General features: G+C 39.0%; 1 protein-coding gene across 3 annotated transcripts in view; it reads left to right on the top strand.

The window, feature by feature from the left end:
* Positions 1–15328, top strand: part of ITPR2 (inositol 1,4,5-trisphosphate receptor type 2) — a 269451-nt gene that overhangs the window by 104266 nt on the left and 149857 nt on the right. For all 3 annotated transcript variants that reach the window (XM_075506773.1, XM_075506765.1, XM_075506756.1), the window contains 7 exons: positions 2140–2333; positions 5117–5249; positions 6169–6226; positions 7730–7895; positions 9892–10065; positions 14779–14868; positions 15022–15147. In XM_075506773.1, coding sequence (XP_075362888.1) covers positions 2140–2333; positions 5117–5249; positions 6169–6226; positions 7730–7895; positions 9892–10065; positions 14779–14868; positions 15022–15147 — 941 coding nt within the window. The remainder of the gene's footprint in view (positions 1–2139; positions 2334–5116; positions 5250–6168; positions 6227–7729; positions 7896–9891; positions 10066–14778; positions 14869–15021; positions 15148–15328) is intronic.

The following is a 15328-nucleotide window of genomic DNA, read 5'->3' as shown; positions in this document are numbered from 1 at the left end:
AGAACCTATAGGTCTTGTTATGGGCTTATCAGTCAGCGGTAAGGACAGGATGATATGAATGAGGTCATTCATTTCACAGTTTGAAGAAGAAAATGCAAAAAGTTTAACTGAAGCTACTTTAAGCGTTGAAGCTCCTCCATTGAGTAATCTAGCTTTACAAGGGTGTACTGAGTGATGGTCAATGCAAATAAATGTTTAGCACACTGGGAGAAAGGGGTGGGGAGGGGGAGAGAGAGAGAGATCCATACTATGTTATTCCCCAGCTGTTTTGTTTGATTTGAAAGGAAAATGCACCATTTTCATTTTGCAGCAAGAAGGGTATTTGGAATGATTTTATTTGCTTTATGCTGGTGTAAGCAGTTAGGAGAACTTTCTGTGCCTGCCTAATGTGAGGATCTAGCCCTTAGTTTGACTTCTAGCTTTTTTTTCCTAACATCATGCAAAGTTAGAAATACATTTTTTCCCTCCTTTGTAGGGATTATTGTATTATTTTCAAAAGACCAATTCAGAGTGATTGCACACCAGACTGGATGCCTAATGGGACCTCAAACGTGACATTAATCTGCCTCATTCACTTTGAAAAAGAAAATTCTTTATGTGTTTTCCTTTTAAAGTCAGGGCCAAAGGCGTCCTCTTTCCCTGCATGCAGTACTTGAGCTCTGTGGATTGAAGAAAGAAGGGCATAAGAGGAGGATATTGCTAACAAAATAAAATATAGCTTTGGCTTTTTACAGCAGATTATCTGGGAAGATGATCTCTTCAGTGTGAGTAAAACTTGTCAGTTGCATGGTGATTAAAGTGTACTAGAAGACATAATAAGAACTATTCAGGCTTACCTCAGCAAAGCTACATTTCCTCCATTCTTTTGTTTGCCTTTGGTGTAGTCTAGGTCTTGGCACTCTTTCTGTGAAGAGGTGCTATCATTCCCTTCCTTTCCTCCATTCATTCAGATCTGTGCTTTGCAAGAAAGGAAACTAATTCATGTAGTTAGGTAGCATGATACACTCATTCTTTCTTCTCCCCACCTTCCCACCTTTGGAAGAAGATAGTCATTGATTCACTGAGATGCTTTTCATATCAAAATTCACTATAAAGATCGACCAGTATAATCTATGGGAACAGGTGGTATTTCTTAGTAGATTTTGCTGAACTGGCATCAGTGGTAGGTACCATTGCAACTAGACTGGACTGAATTTTTTTGCCACATGAGTGTAAAATGATTTTTTTCCCCCAGGTATAACTTATGAAGGGCACTGTGATTACAGGTATTATTTTGACCTTCAGGACAGCCTTCAGGGCCTGACACTCTCCTGGGACTTTTTAGGAGAGGGATGGTCGGCTAGTTGTGTTTGGTTTGTGGCTTTGGTTTGTGGCCTGTCATTTGGACCACATACAGAGGTTGATCAGACTTGCACAGCCTCAAATCTTTACTGTCTCTCAGTGTGACATATAAGATACTTGGATGGTCTCCTTCCAGCTTCTGCAATGCCAAAAGCAACCTTACGGTCAAGCATGTATATTATGTCCAGTCGTCATGGCGAAGACATCAGTGGAAGTAGTCATGGAAAATCAACTCCTCCCATTTGTCTGCAAAGCAAGGTCATAAATTGCAGCAATAGAAGATAAAAATGAAATACCAATAAAAGTTTTCTAACAATAAACGTAGTCAAGTAGTGGAATCGCTTGCCTAGGGATGCTGTATAATGTGGGATATGCAACACTTAAATATTCTTAAAAACAGGTTAAACAAACCTCTTTCAGAAATGGTCTTAGATGTAGATAATATGTCCTTTCAGACAAAGGAGTGGATTATGTGAACAACTGAGATTCCTTTTGCTCTACTTTTAAGATTTCTTGAACATATTAACAGAGCTGTGGAGAGGTTTTGGCATCTTTTCCATCTGTTGCCCTGTAAGAAATGATCTCTTGGAAAATCAGTGTAGCAAATTGTCCCCAAACCATGGGGTAATTTGAATGAATTCCTTCTCCTGAGTTTTGATCAGGAATTGAGAACTTATTTTTCAATATGCCTGTTAAGACTGTAAAGGGGTTTGATGACATGGGTGTATATGTGATACATAGCTTTGCAAGCAAGCTTTACTGATGGCAAATATATCTGTGTTTGTGTTTAATGCATAGGAAACAATGTTATGAGGACCATCCATGGTGTAGGAGAGATGATGACCCAAATGGTACTGAGCAGAGGATCTATATTTCCCATCAGTGCCCCTGATGTACAGCCAAGCATTCACCCAAGCAAGCAAGCCAGCACCTCAGACAGTGAAGATGTGATCGTAATGGACACCAAATTGAAAATAATTGAGATTTTGCAGGTAATAATGATTGGCGGAATATTACATAGCAGCCATTTCTCAGTTATTTATTTATTCACATAGTAGCAAGTTCTGTTACCTGAATCATTACTATTCACTGGGCTGATCATTGTAAAAATAAGACTTTGATACGAGGAAGAATACTCCTCTGTGTGAACAGCAGTACAGTTGTGATCCTCACTCTGTTACACCTACTTCCCTTCTGAAGGAAGTAGATGCTGTAAAAACTCTCTCACTATAACTGTGAAAAGGCAGAACTTGTGCTTTAATCTGCCTCACTAATGTTTTCTGAAGACAGTGTGTCTGTTTCTAGTCTCTTTAACACTCACTTTACACTGGGGTAGATTATTTGACTTCAGTATTTGACTTTTCCTTTACAGTAGTTTGGTGAATGGCAGAATTGGACCTAGACGCACTGAAATCATGCAAAGCCATGCACTTTTGAAGTCCACTTTGGATTTCCATGGTTAGATTGAGAATAGTCTGTGGGCTGCTATGATTCTGTCTCAGCTGAACTGACAAGCTATATGATACTAGCGTGCCTCCTGAGATACAATTTTCACTTTGTGCTATTAGTAAGTGAAGTGGCACACATTTGTTCTGTATATCAAATCCCAGTTTCTGCAATACTTATGCCCTGAAGGAATGTTTCAGTGTTTTCTATAAATTCTGCGGATTTGTTGGTACCGTTGTCACTTTTGAAGGATTCCATTTGTTCTGACTGCTTATAAATGATTTAGATTACCTTAATTACTTGTCATCTGAAAGACTATCAATTGTTAGAGTATCCGCAGTACTGCATACTTTGGTTCCAGAGCTCCTTTAGTTTAAGGCTTATGGTGAAGGTCAGAGTGTTATGAAGTTATATCATGTAAATAATACCATTTTCATTTGTTTTTTGACTGAATTTCTCTCCATACTGTCTTGCTTTACTGGTTGATGCCTAGGAGGATGATTCCAGGATACCAACCTTGTCCTGTGCATTCCCTGTCTGCTCATAGGCAGGAGAATCACATTTTGTCTCATCCTTTCCTTTTTCACAGCACGTGCAAGAGCACCCGGGATTGGAGAGTATTTAATCCTAATCTGTTACTTAATCTGTGGCTTGTTAGTTATGGTTTAGTCACATGGTCAAATTACTGCAGATTAGCACATTGTTATATGTTGGGTGAATCACAGCAAATGTGCATATATATGACCTTGGTTCGCAAGAAATACAAAATAATTCAGTTTCGTTTAATATGCAATGAAGAAGGATTAATTTAAATCATGTTACTTTTCATTACTGTGCTATTACCCTAAAAGGCGAGTAAGATATTTTAGATTTATTGTATTATCATGCAAAGCTAGTACAGTGGTGATTAAAACTATTCTATTCTAAGAAATATTTCAGTTTATAATGATTTAATTCTCAATATATCCTCTTATTCCTTTAAGTAAAGGCATTTTTTACTTAACAGTTTCCATTCTGCCATCAGCCAGAATTAAACAGATGGCCTGATAGACTTAGTTGACTACACGTGGACTTGGGAAATTTTTATTTTTAAAAATCTTGCTTGTACAATTGTAGGTTAACTTGATCATGGAACCAAAATAAACCTGCCTTTTTTTCTTTTTTGTTAGAAGACTTTAAAGAAAAGATATTGTTTCTTAAATTGACATTTTATTTGCTTTTAGATGGCATAGTCCTACTTACCCTAGTCAAATCCTATTACAGTATTCTGGATCTGGGAAGCTCGTCTGACTTTAATTAGAGATCAAAGAAACAGGTTGCCACCATTTGCTAAGTCATCACCTGTAGCCTGAGTCTTGGTAACTTAACATATGTACTTTCATCCCCACTGATTGTAAAATGTGTTAAATGATGTTAAACCTTTATCACTGTACAGTTACATTTACTGTGGGCAAGGAACATAAGTGTGGGAAACACCGAAACTCAGTTGATGGGCAGTCAGTTGGTGAAGTGTCAGATGTATACGTGTCACTCCTTAAATTGGTACTAATGTCTCCAGCCAAGTTATTTTCCTCACTATTCCGATATAAAAGCAGCACTTCCAGGTTTGAATTAGGATTTTTCCTTATGAGTTTCCAATTTCACAGCTGGGGAGCAAAAGGCACCAACAATTAGAAGAAAGCAGAGCGTTGGGTGAGGGGGATCTCTGCTACCATTACAGTGGTAGCTTCCAAAGCCAACCCTTTTTTTTGCTGCATGCTGGCAACACTACTAGGAGCTCATGAAGGACATGCTGTTTGCTCCTCACATCCTCAGCTGATCACTAGCAATGTAAAAAAAGACACCACCAGGCTTGCGCTTCACTTCATGGGAGCCTGGAGTTACTGCAGCATCACTGCCCTTGGCTGTCAGACATCTGAGAGGGTGAGCCTTGAGCCTGTCGTCTTTACTCGCAATCGCGCTCCACTTCTTATCTTCATGGGGCATTAGAAGTCCAGCTGAAATATGAAATAATCAGATTCGACATGGGTTTGAATGTACTGATCTGGCTCGCAGGCAGTGAGGACAAGGCAGCGTGCTGGAGCCCCTGGACAAATCCAGTCCGCTGCTTAGTATGCAGCAGTCGATAGGGCAGAGTTCAGTATGTCTCAGGGTGGTCAGAGGAAAGAAAGAAATCACAGAAAACTGATGAATGTAATGGATTCTTTTTTTGTAGTGGACATATGTACTTAAAATAATCATGTATCCCTATATGTTCCACCACAGAAAAATCCTGACCTGTGTTACCAAAGGCAGAAGAAAAGTCTTATTTTAAACTTTTTTCTTGTAGTTTATTCTCAGTGTTAGACTGGACTATAGAATATCCTACATGCTGTCCATCTATAAGAGGGAGTTTGGGGAAAACAATGAAAATGTTGATAGCTCTACAACATCCCCGCCTGACACACCAGGGATTGCCTCAGGTAAATGTTGCTATTGTATTGCAATGTAAAATAATTCTGTGTAGACTACTGCAAACAATTAACTCAGCTATACCGGAAAGATGCATGCTGCTTAAAGTTGAAAAGCTTGTGGAAAAATGAAAATCTTAAGGAATCCCATAAAAATAAGATTTTTGCTGGCCTGACCTCCTCTAACAAAAATGTGATTCCTTTTTCCCCATTATGGAATTGATTCTCTTATTTGTACTCTTCCCAAAACACTGCACGATGACAAATGCCGTGAAGTGTAGGTCATGAAAAAATGATTGAGGTTGAATGAGGACAGATTTAAGTGAGGTGAATGTGGTATGGGAATGGAGTGGCTTTCCAGGGAGTGTTCCCGTGCACACAGAAGTGCTCCAAAAGCTGATAGCTGTCTGTGTGATCACCTTCAAGTAGGGGAGAATTGCTTTAACGGGAGGTGCTGTATAATGGGGGTGGCTAAGGAGTACTAAAGTCTTAAGTAGTAAGGTATATTAAAGCTATTCTAAAGCAAAATGATTTGGCTTATGATAAATATTCTGAAGTTCATGTGTCTCATTTAGCTGCTTTGTGGAGGTTGGCTCATCTAAAAAAAAAAAAAAAAGTAAGTTTCATATTCTCTGTCATTTATGCGTCACTGGTGGTGGTTTGTACAGCTCCTAGCACCACAGGGCTCTGGTTCATCACTACAATTTGGCTCTCCCTCAGTAATAGTAATACACAGTTTAACTCTGCCCCTTGTCCTGTTTCTTCCCTACTACTCTTGCAGTTAGTGAATTTTGCCTAGTGGAAGAATGTGTAGTTAGACCTTTACTTGATAACATCTACTTTAAAGAGGAACAGGGTTCTTTTTTGCTGTGCAGATTAAACAATTATCACTGGCCTTTTAAAATTTATTTTTATTTTGATTGTTTTCCAGCAATTGTTCCTGACATAGACGAAATTGCAGCTCAGGCTGAAACCATGTTTGCTGGCAGGTATATTATCTGAAGTTTTATCTCTCTATTAATCTCTTTGTTCACGTTGATAGTTCTCATGGACAATCTCTGTTTATTCTGTGGGCGTTGTCATACCTCTTTCTCTTCCTTTGATGGCTACTTATTACATAGACAGAAAAGTGCTAGAAAAGACCTGGATTTCAAACAAGCAAAGAGCCCAGTGGGTATGGATGGCTGTAGGATTGGAAATGCCCCCCCTAGTTATAAGAGCTGGTAGAAAGTTTTTGCCTTGTTCCAAAAGGCAGCTGGGGAATGGTGTACAGGTGTATTGGGCTAAAACACACTAATTATTTATTTCTCTTATAATGCCTCACATGGGTGCTTTTAATGAAAGACCTTTTCTTAGTGTACCTTATGGCTGTAGCCCCAAATTTCTTGGATCAGTAGGTTACTGCTGACCCTTGGTATTTCCCATAGATTACCTGACCAGTTGTCATTGCACCTTGTCTTTGAACTTACTAAGAAAGTTATGTCAACAATAATCTCTTTCATATGATTCCTCAAATCAACTGTGGACCACTTGCCATGATCTTCTGGACCACCAGAGGCCTGTAGATCACAAGTTATGCTTGCAGAATATTGGAAGTGGTTTCAGCTACGCTGTGAACAACAACAACAAAAAAGGCACAGAAGATATCCACACTGGAGAGTTATTACCATTATCACTATATTGGTTTAATTTTATGGGTATAATTATAATTATACTAGTAAAAATTAATTCCATTTAGACAAGGCCATAGACTTTAAATTTTTTCTTGGAGCTAGGGAGAAGGATCCGCAATATGGGCGTTCTGATCTTTCCTCTCTCGGTCCCTTATGCATTCTCAATCTTTACCAGTGAGAGCAATGCCTCCAGTCCTCTCCCTGAACTCCCATAATGTAAAACAACACACAGCCGTTGGCATCTGCATCTTTAAAGTGAACAGAGAGACTGAATGGTTTCTTGGAAACATTATTTCTGCTTTGATATGTTAAGTGTAAATCTGCTATCTGCCGTTCCAGAAATATGATGCTTTTGGCAATTCTTACTATTTTTGAGCTTATTTTTTCTTAAATGAAATTTTAATAGTAGCTGAAAAGGGAAGGTGTGAAAAGAAAAGGGCCAAATTAATCTTTGATGAAATGCTGTTTACTTCAATTAATTTGGATTGGGGATGAGCTTGGCACAACTTAACCAAGCCATAAATAAATGTTTTTACAATATGGATTTTAATCACAATATTTGACACATTTCATACATACTTTCATTCCGTAGTGTCCATTCTGCTACAAGATTGCTGCAACACCACATAACTGTAGGATTGAAGTCCTTATAAAATATGTTAAAGTGATGTTTATAGTTTCCATCCTGCAGTGTATTTGATTTGGTTTTAAGAGCTCTGTCAAACGAAGATTGTGTGTACGGGCATATTTATGTCAAAAGCTTTTATTTTTTCTTAATTATTTTACTTTATTTGGTCCTTTTTCCCATTTCTGTTGCAGAAAGGAGAAGAATGCGGTTCAGCTTGATGATGAAGGGGGCAGAACTTTTTTACGGGTCCTCATTCACCTCATCATGCATGACTACCCTCCTTTGCTCTCAGGTGCTCTGCACCTGCTATTTAAGCACTTCAGCCAGAGAGCAGAAGTTCTGCAAGCATTTAAACAGGTATAGATGGGCATAGCTTTATTCCAGGAAACTCACTGTGAGGAAAGTCTTTCCAAAGGCTGCTTTAGTTACCTAAAGTGCTGTTTGTAGCATGACAGTGTTATTTCCTTAAAGGTCCAAATTCAGCAGAGATTTTTTTTTTTTCGTTAGAGCTGAACATATGTGCTAGTGTATATTATAGTTGTGTACCCTGAAATAGTTATTTCTGGCATAGCATTCATTACTGAAAATGTAGGTCCGTGGTGACAGCTGGGACACATGCATCTCACAGCGAGACATGATGTAGTGATCCCTCAGAGACAGAGTTGTTAGCTCATGTTCTGCAAGCAGTGTACCGGTGTCAGCAGTAAGACTTTGCTGTTTTTAGGGCTACTTAGGCTGGCTATAAAGCTCTCTTGTTATTCATGTGGTGTTTCTAGTTCTAAGTCAGGTGTCTTTGCATTGTGCTCCACTGCATGATACAGATATGCCCAAATAACAGGAAGGGAGTAATAGAGCCAAGCCTGTTTTTGGCTTTAATTGTGTCTGCTTGATAACAGTATATGTGTCAGTGGATTAGGATGGGGAGATCTGATGTCATGGGGCTGGATGAGAGAGACATCTCTGTTACGTAACCCTGTATAACATATGTTGATAAGACCATCTGATGCTTATTTCAGGAGTTTGATAGCGTGTTGTCTCATCGTTATGTAAGATGTGGAGGTTTCTCTTTTTTAAAAACAGATGAATGATAAAGATCTGGGAAGCTTTTGTTTCATGTTTTTTGCAGCGTAGCATAATGGCCTCCAACCAGATTGTTAAAGTTAGGCCATGCTGGTTAGTTGCATAAATAGCTGTTATTCCCAGGTAAGCAAGGGTTGAGTAGCTTAACATGTTTTCGTAAAGGAAGGGAAAAGCTAATTGACAAGTAAACAAAAAAGGCTGTAGAGAACATAGAATACGAATGTCTGTGAATGAGCAGCATTCAGAAATTCTGTAAAATAACAAGGTTTTACTAAGCTAAGAGAGAAGATGATGAAAAATTTATATTACAAAATAGTGAATATTTGCCTGCAAGTAGTGATTTTTTTTTAAAAAGAATGTCCCTATTAGTGTTCTTATCTGCCATGTGACCATAATCTTTTACATAAGTGTGATTTTGTAATAGTGCTTATTGATTTACTGTAAAGATTGTTGTTAGTTTTTTGTATATTATCTTCATTAATAATCTTGGGAGAGCAAAGAGCATTACAAAGAAAGGAAATGTGTAGATCATGCTAAATCAAGAACTACAAATAACAGTGAAAAAAACCCACATAATTTTGAGCAGTACAAAAAAAGATAAAGAGGTGAGATTAATCTTAGTAGAGGCAACCACTCAGATGGTGGGAAATCAGATGAACCTGAAAGTCAGTTCATGAGCTCTATTCAAACAAGTTTTTCTAAGCTGGCCTAACAGTGTTGAAAACATGTTATTTTTCAATATTTGATTATGGTGATATAGGTGATCACTGAAGTTGCTGGCCATTCTGACTTTTCTTTGGATGTCCTGATTCCTTGTCATATCATCTTTTTTTTTTTTTTTTCTTTTTTTTATTGTGAAGTAATGGGCTGATGGGATAAGCTATTTCTAACTGTGTTGTTTTAATACCATGTAACTGTATTGTTTGAATACCATGAAGATCATAATCATTGCATCAGAGCTAACTGCATAGAACTCAAGAGCTTGTGAATCTGTGCTTGTGCTGAAAATGTTCCACAGCGTATTAAAGAAGGCGAGAGAATGTTGTCAATGTTGTAACTATCCTGTTTTGGGCAACTACAGTCTCCAGCTCTGTTAAAGGTTTTTGATGAATGGGGGCTAAAAAGCCTGCGTGTGCCATGTTTCAATTTCATAGGGAAGGTTACGTAAAGCACCTGAAAAGAGAGGCTTAGAATGGAAACTGTCAAGCAAATTACCCAGGCGTAAGTGCTGGTGCTCCTGATGTAATAGCTTCACAATTTTCTGTATTTCCAGGTTCAGTTGCTGGTGTCTAATCAAGATGTTGATAACTACAAGCAAATCAAGGCTGATCTTGATCAGCTACGTCTGACTGTAGAAAAATCGGAATTGTGGGTTGAGAAGAGCAGCAATTATGAGAGTGGAGAGGTGGGCGACAATCAAACCAAAGGGGGAGAAGAGCCAATAGAGGTGGGTTTAAAGCCTTTGCTGCTAGAATTGCTTCGATATTGGTAGGTAGTTTAATGAACAACTGCAAATTTGTGGTCTGGTTAATCAAAGAAGCAAAGTGAGACTGTGCAGGATTCTGGCTGCTTTCAGTGACTGCGTTCTTATGTCACAGAACTGCCTTCCTTTCTGGCTAGCAAGCAAGCCACAGTGTACGGCATCACTCTGTGGCCAAGGAAATAACCTAGGGATCGCATGTTGGCAGTTGTGTTGACTTGCTGGAAGAAAGGAGGAGTAGGCAGTACCTGCTCCTGCAGCTAGGGGAGAGGAGCACAATCAAGCCCGTATTTTCAAACATCATGAGTAATTGCACTCTCCACCAAACATAAGTCTGACCTAATAATATTGAGATTTTGTAGGCAAACAAACCTTTTTTTTTTTTTTTTGACTCTTGCCACCCCATACTCTCGGGGTATATTGTTATCTGAGAAACCTTAGAATTTGAATCTGGAACCATGAAGACCTGATTTTTTTTTTTAAATTTAATTTAAATTTTTAATTTTGTTTTTCAGTGAAAGCTAAGGTCCTCATGTAATCACCTAACTCCAGTGTGAGTCTTTAAGAAAATGCAAAGTGTTGCAAGAGTTGCTGCGGTTGAGGTTTGTGGCATAATAGTAGATAAAGCAGGCTTTCCCACCAATATTTATTCCCACTTTTCCATTTTCATCAGAGGAAGTGGGAAGAGATCAAGAACTGCGATTTCTGACACAGCACTTCCCTTATTTTCTTCCGTGGTAGAGTCTCCCCTAATGGAAAGAAAATGGGCAAGGAAGCCACCGGGGAAGTTTAGTAGGAAGCCAAGTGGAAATTATACAGCATTGTGAAGCCAGCGCACTGAGGAAAAGTAAGAGCCATTGAGAAGACACAGGATGTTTGCAGATATCTATGACATACGCTTGGCCTTTCAGATGGGAAAGTAGATTTTAGGTGGCTTCATATGGGGGGAATATCCAACACTTCAAGGGAGAATCCTAATTTCTTGGAACAGTGTAGGTCCTGTTCTTTCTCTGATATAACTTAGCTGAATTTAATGGTGTCAGAACAGGGGAGGAATCCAGACTTTATGAGCTTAAGTATGTGGGATTTCTTACTTTCCTCAAGCATAGCTCTAGTAGGAAAGAAAATGTTTAATGAATGGAAAAGGTAATGGGGAAACAGGATACAGAATTGCAGCAGGATATTTACAATGTTTTTTAGCTATAATACATTTTAAAAGTGTAATAAGATCCTTTTTATTCCTACGGATAGTCCTGATAGCAAAGAAACTCCAGGAAGAGGGGACAAAGCAATGTGCTTGAAACAGAAGCATCTCTAAATGGGGTATTTTCAGCGTTTTTTTGCATGAGGCATCCGTGGGTCTGTATGGATTATCAGTGCTTCAGTAGATGTACAATATTATCTCTGGCAGATCTGAGAGAGTATTGTGTCAGAACAGTAGTATGTAACCTGCACAACTGGTTAGATCATCTGGTGGTAATTCCATGAGAGCTGCGCCAGGTTACAGTAGCTCAGAATCTTGTCCATTATTTTTTCCCCTGTTAAATTATTCTTTTAACAGTCAGGAAATGTTTTCACCTGGCAAAACTACTTTAGGTAGTGAATACCCTCTTTGAGATCTTCAAGTCAGACATAAGAGGCAAGGTGTTGGTCATAATCTACAATGTGTGAAGCAGGTGGCTAGCTTCAAGCAGATAAACATCCCTGTGAGATCCCATGCTTTCTTGGAATGGATGCTGGGTATTCAGTACTGGGCTGGATGAACCTCTAGGGAATATGCTTCATTTGCCTGTGCTTAATTTTTCCCAAACAACATTAAAGTGTGCACAAGGGCTTAAATTACATTCCAGAACGGTCTTATGTTAAGCCCAAGTTTCTGTCCTCACCGAAGCACATTGCAAGATTGACATAAGAGTTTTAAAAAATCAAATATATTTTTTTGCCCTTAGGCCTCTGAGTCTTTTTGGGTAATTGTTTCCACCTTTCTATCATAACCTGGTGGGGTTAGAGTCTTACTTTTTTTTTTGCAGTCATATGACTCCAGAAATGGGATTTGTAGAAAAAAGGCTATGTTCTTCTAAATAAAGTATCCAGAGTTCTCCACAGGAAAAACAACAAATCTTACATCCGTGCAGGATCATCTTGATACGAACTGGAGATCAGAATTATAGGAAAGAGTGCTTGGAGTTAGGTGAGACATGAATTAGACATCACACAGGGTTAGGAGGGAATGCTGAAATTGATCTCACGTAACTGAGCCTTGCTTGAGAAGGGAAAAGCAGATGAAGCCTGTTTACTTGGTTATTTCTAGGAAGGGTGTTATGAGTCTGTATAGATACCATGGACTATGGAAAGTGTGGTCTTTATTGTCCTGTCACTGGAGGATGCATTGGTGGTGTAGCACCAGAAACACGGATCTGAGGAGGAGAAATAGACAGTCTCAGTGAAAGGACTCTCAGGTGAAGCTGGAATACAGGGCAGCGGCATTTATAGAGCTTCTCATCTTGGCCATCCGCTAAGAAAGTTCAGTGACGTTTCAAGTGGTATAAACTTTCAGCACCCTTAAGTGCCTGGTGTTCCCTCGCTCTCCTCCTTTTCTGGTCTGTGGCAGTTTGCTTTGGTTCTGGAAATGTTTAAACATCTCGTGAAACATCATATATAGGTTGAGATTGTGAACGGAAACTTCTGAGAGTGCCCTCGTTCCCCTGGTAAGTAAAATACAGCCTGTGGAGGGCAAAACTGTGCCAGCGTGACACTGACTAGTGCCTTGCACAGCTGTCCTGCTGGGGTGAGTGAGACTGTTTCAGTGGTGGGGAGCTGCTTGGACTGAATGCTGGAATCTGGGCCTCCTTTTGGGGGCTAGAAAGAAAGGATCCTAAGACTGATGCAGAGTGATATCCCGGGAGTTTTATGAATAAAGGAAGTAGTCTGTTTCAGAAAACAGTATTTCCTAAAGGTGGGGTACTCAGATGAGAACCTTTCTCAGTGCGATCTCTATGACTCTCTGTCCCCTATGGAAAAATGTGACAGAGAATGTCTATGATGGGGCGTAACGAGGCAAGATATGCAACTGAGTGTCTCTGGTATCCCAGTGGTGCGATTATCTCTTGATAACTACATCCCTGGCATACTCTTATGGGTTCAATAAACAGGTTTTTATTTTGTTAAGAGAAAGGATGGATTCAGCAGTTTAATGCTGATCAGCACTTCCAGATAAGACATATAGTTCACATGGATTATAAAACTACTTTGATTGAGGAAGAATGCTGATAAAAGTAACAGGTAAATTAATCTTGGTTAACCCACAGTCCCAGAACAGAGGAGGGTGGTTAATTATAGCAAAGAGCCTGAAATATCTTCCAAAGTATTGATTCAAACAGCTAGAGAGAAGGCAGCATGCATACTAACAAACCTAAACAAATAAAAATCCACTGTTGTTGCATAGATCAACATGACCACACTGAACAGTGGTGCTGACACTGTTATAAACAGCTTCCGTGGCCAAGTGGTACAGTTGTTCTTGCCCCACTGGCAATTAAGACCAGATGGGATTTATAGAACTCCTCATCTTCGCCATCAGCTAAGAAAGCTCAGAGAGAGGTTTCAAGAGATATAAACATTCAGATTGGTGTGCACATGTGTGTTTTAGCATAACTCTCTTCTCTAAAACAGTAGGAAGTTTGAGGACACAAACTCAGAAGCGCACCTGTTTGGTTCTTTTTTATGCTATTACACTGGTTTACATCCTTGTGGTTATACTGTGAGGAAGTCTTGAGATCTGCTAGTTTTTCTACATGCTTAATAATTTCAGCATCCAAAGTCCAATCTTTCAATTCTTTGTGTTTCCAGTTAATAAAGGCTTACCATAGCTGGCAGCAGAAAAAAAAAAAACCCACTGCCAGTACTCTAAGTGGCAGTATTTGTGCAGATGTCCTTCTGTGTTTTCATTGAGATATGCATGGAACGGTGCGTGGGTGTTGGCAGTTACTTGTTGACTTGATTTCTCTTATTTATCATACCCAGCTGGGGCTTTCTAAGAGCCAAGGCCCAGAGCATACGGCGTAATGACTGGATGTTGCAGTTTAACATAAGGTCCTCATTTGTTTTTAAATCCTTTCCTGCATCATGCAGAGATAAGGACAGAAGTGTCCTTTTCATGGGAGGAACATCTCTAATTTCCTTGTGCTACTTATTCCTGTACTGCTGAGGACTCCACCCGACTTCTCTCACCTACAGAGGTCATCTTAAGCTCTTTCTCCAGACGTTTTAATGTTCACATACACAGACTTTGTAATCGTTCCAGCTGTATTAGAGATTTTTGGAACAAATGGTGGCTATTGAAATACACTTATGGTCCCTATTCTCATAGTATCTAAATTCCTTGGGACATCTGGTCTGTGATAGAGATGTATTCTTTTTTAGGAGGATCAGAAGCATGAAGGCATAGAGTAGTTGCCTCACATCATGTTGGAAAATTGAAACAAAGGAAGGACTTGAATGTGACTTTTCACTCACTGGACTGGTGGATAAAGAATAAACAAGTCTTTTTCTTTATTATCTATGTTATATCTGTTCCCTATGAGCGCTGTAATACTTCTTCACTTGCTGTTATTAAATACAGTTAGTTCCTGCTGAGGAAATTGCAATAGATCTCCTCTTGTTGTGTGTTCTTTGTTACAGGAGTCAACTATTTTGAGTCCAATACAGGATGGGACCAAAAAACCCCAGATAGACAGCAATAAAAGCAATAACTACAACATTGTTAAAGAGGTTAGTATATCTGCTAAGAAACTTGCTTGACATACTTGTTTGATAAGTAGATTTAGTAATTATTTTGAAAGAATTTATTTTTGTTTGTTTTTGTGTGACATGACTGATTCTTTGCTTGCTTGCATGCTTATTTATTTGTTTATTTATTTATAGATTTTGATTCGACTCAGCAAACTTTGTGTTCAGAATAAAAAATGTCGGAATCAACAGCAGCGATTGCTGAAAAATATGGGTGCCCACTTGGTAGTCTTGGACCTTCTGCAGATACCCTATGAAAAGGTTATTATCATAATTTTAGTGGTAAAGAACATGAACTCAATAAAGGGAAAGGCCTCAAAAGGCCCAAGAATCAATGTGAATATTTTTTTTTAGCTGAATTCAGTCAACTATGGGACAAACATGAAATGATGATGCCATTTTTTACCCTAAGAATAATGGGTTTAGGCCTAAGTTTAAATAT

Source organism: Mycteria americana, chromosome 1 (genome assembly GCF_035582795.1).
Source record: "Mycteria americana isolate JAX WOST 10 ecotype Jacksonville Zoo and Gardens chromosome 1, USCA_MyAme_1.0, whole genome shotgun sequence".
Lineage (NCBI taxonomy): Eukaryota > Metazoa > Chordata > Aves > Ciconiiformes > Ciconiidae > Mycteria > Mycteria americana.
The sequence above is the reverse complement of the archived record's forward strand: the minus strand, read 5'-3'. Positions and strand labels throughout refer to the sequence as shown.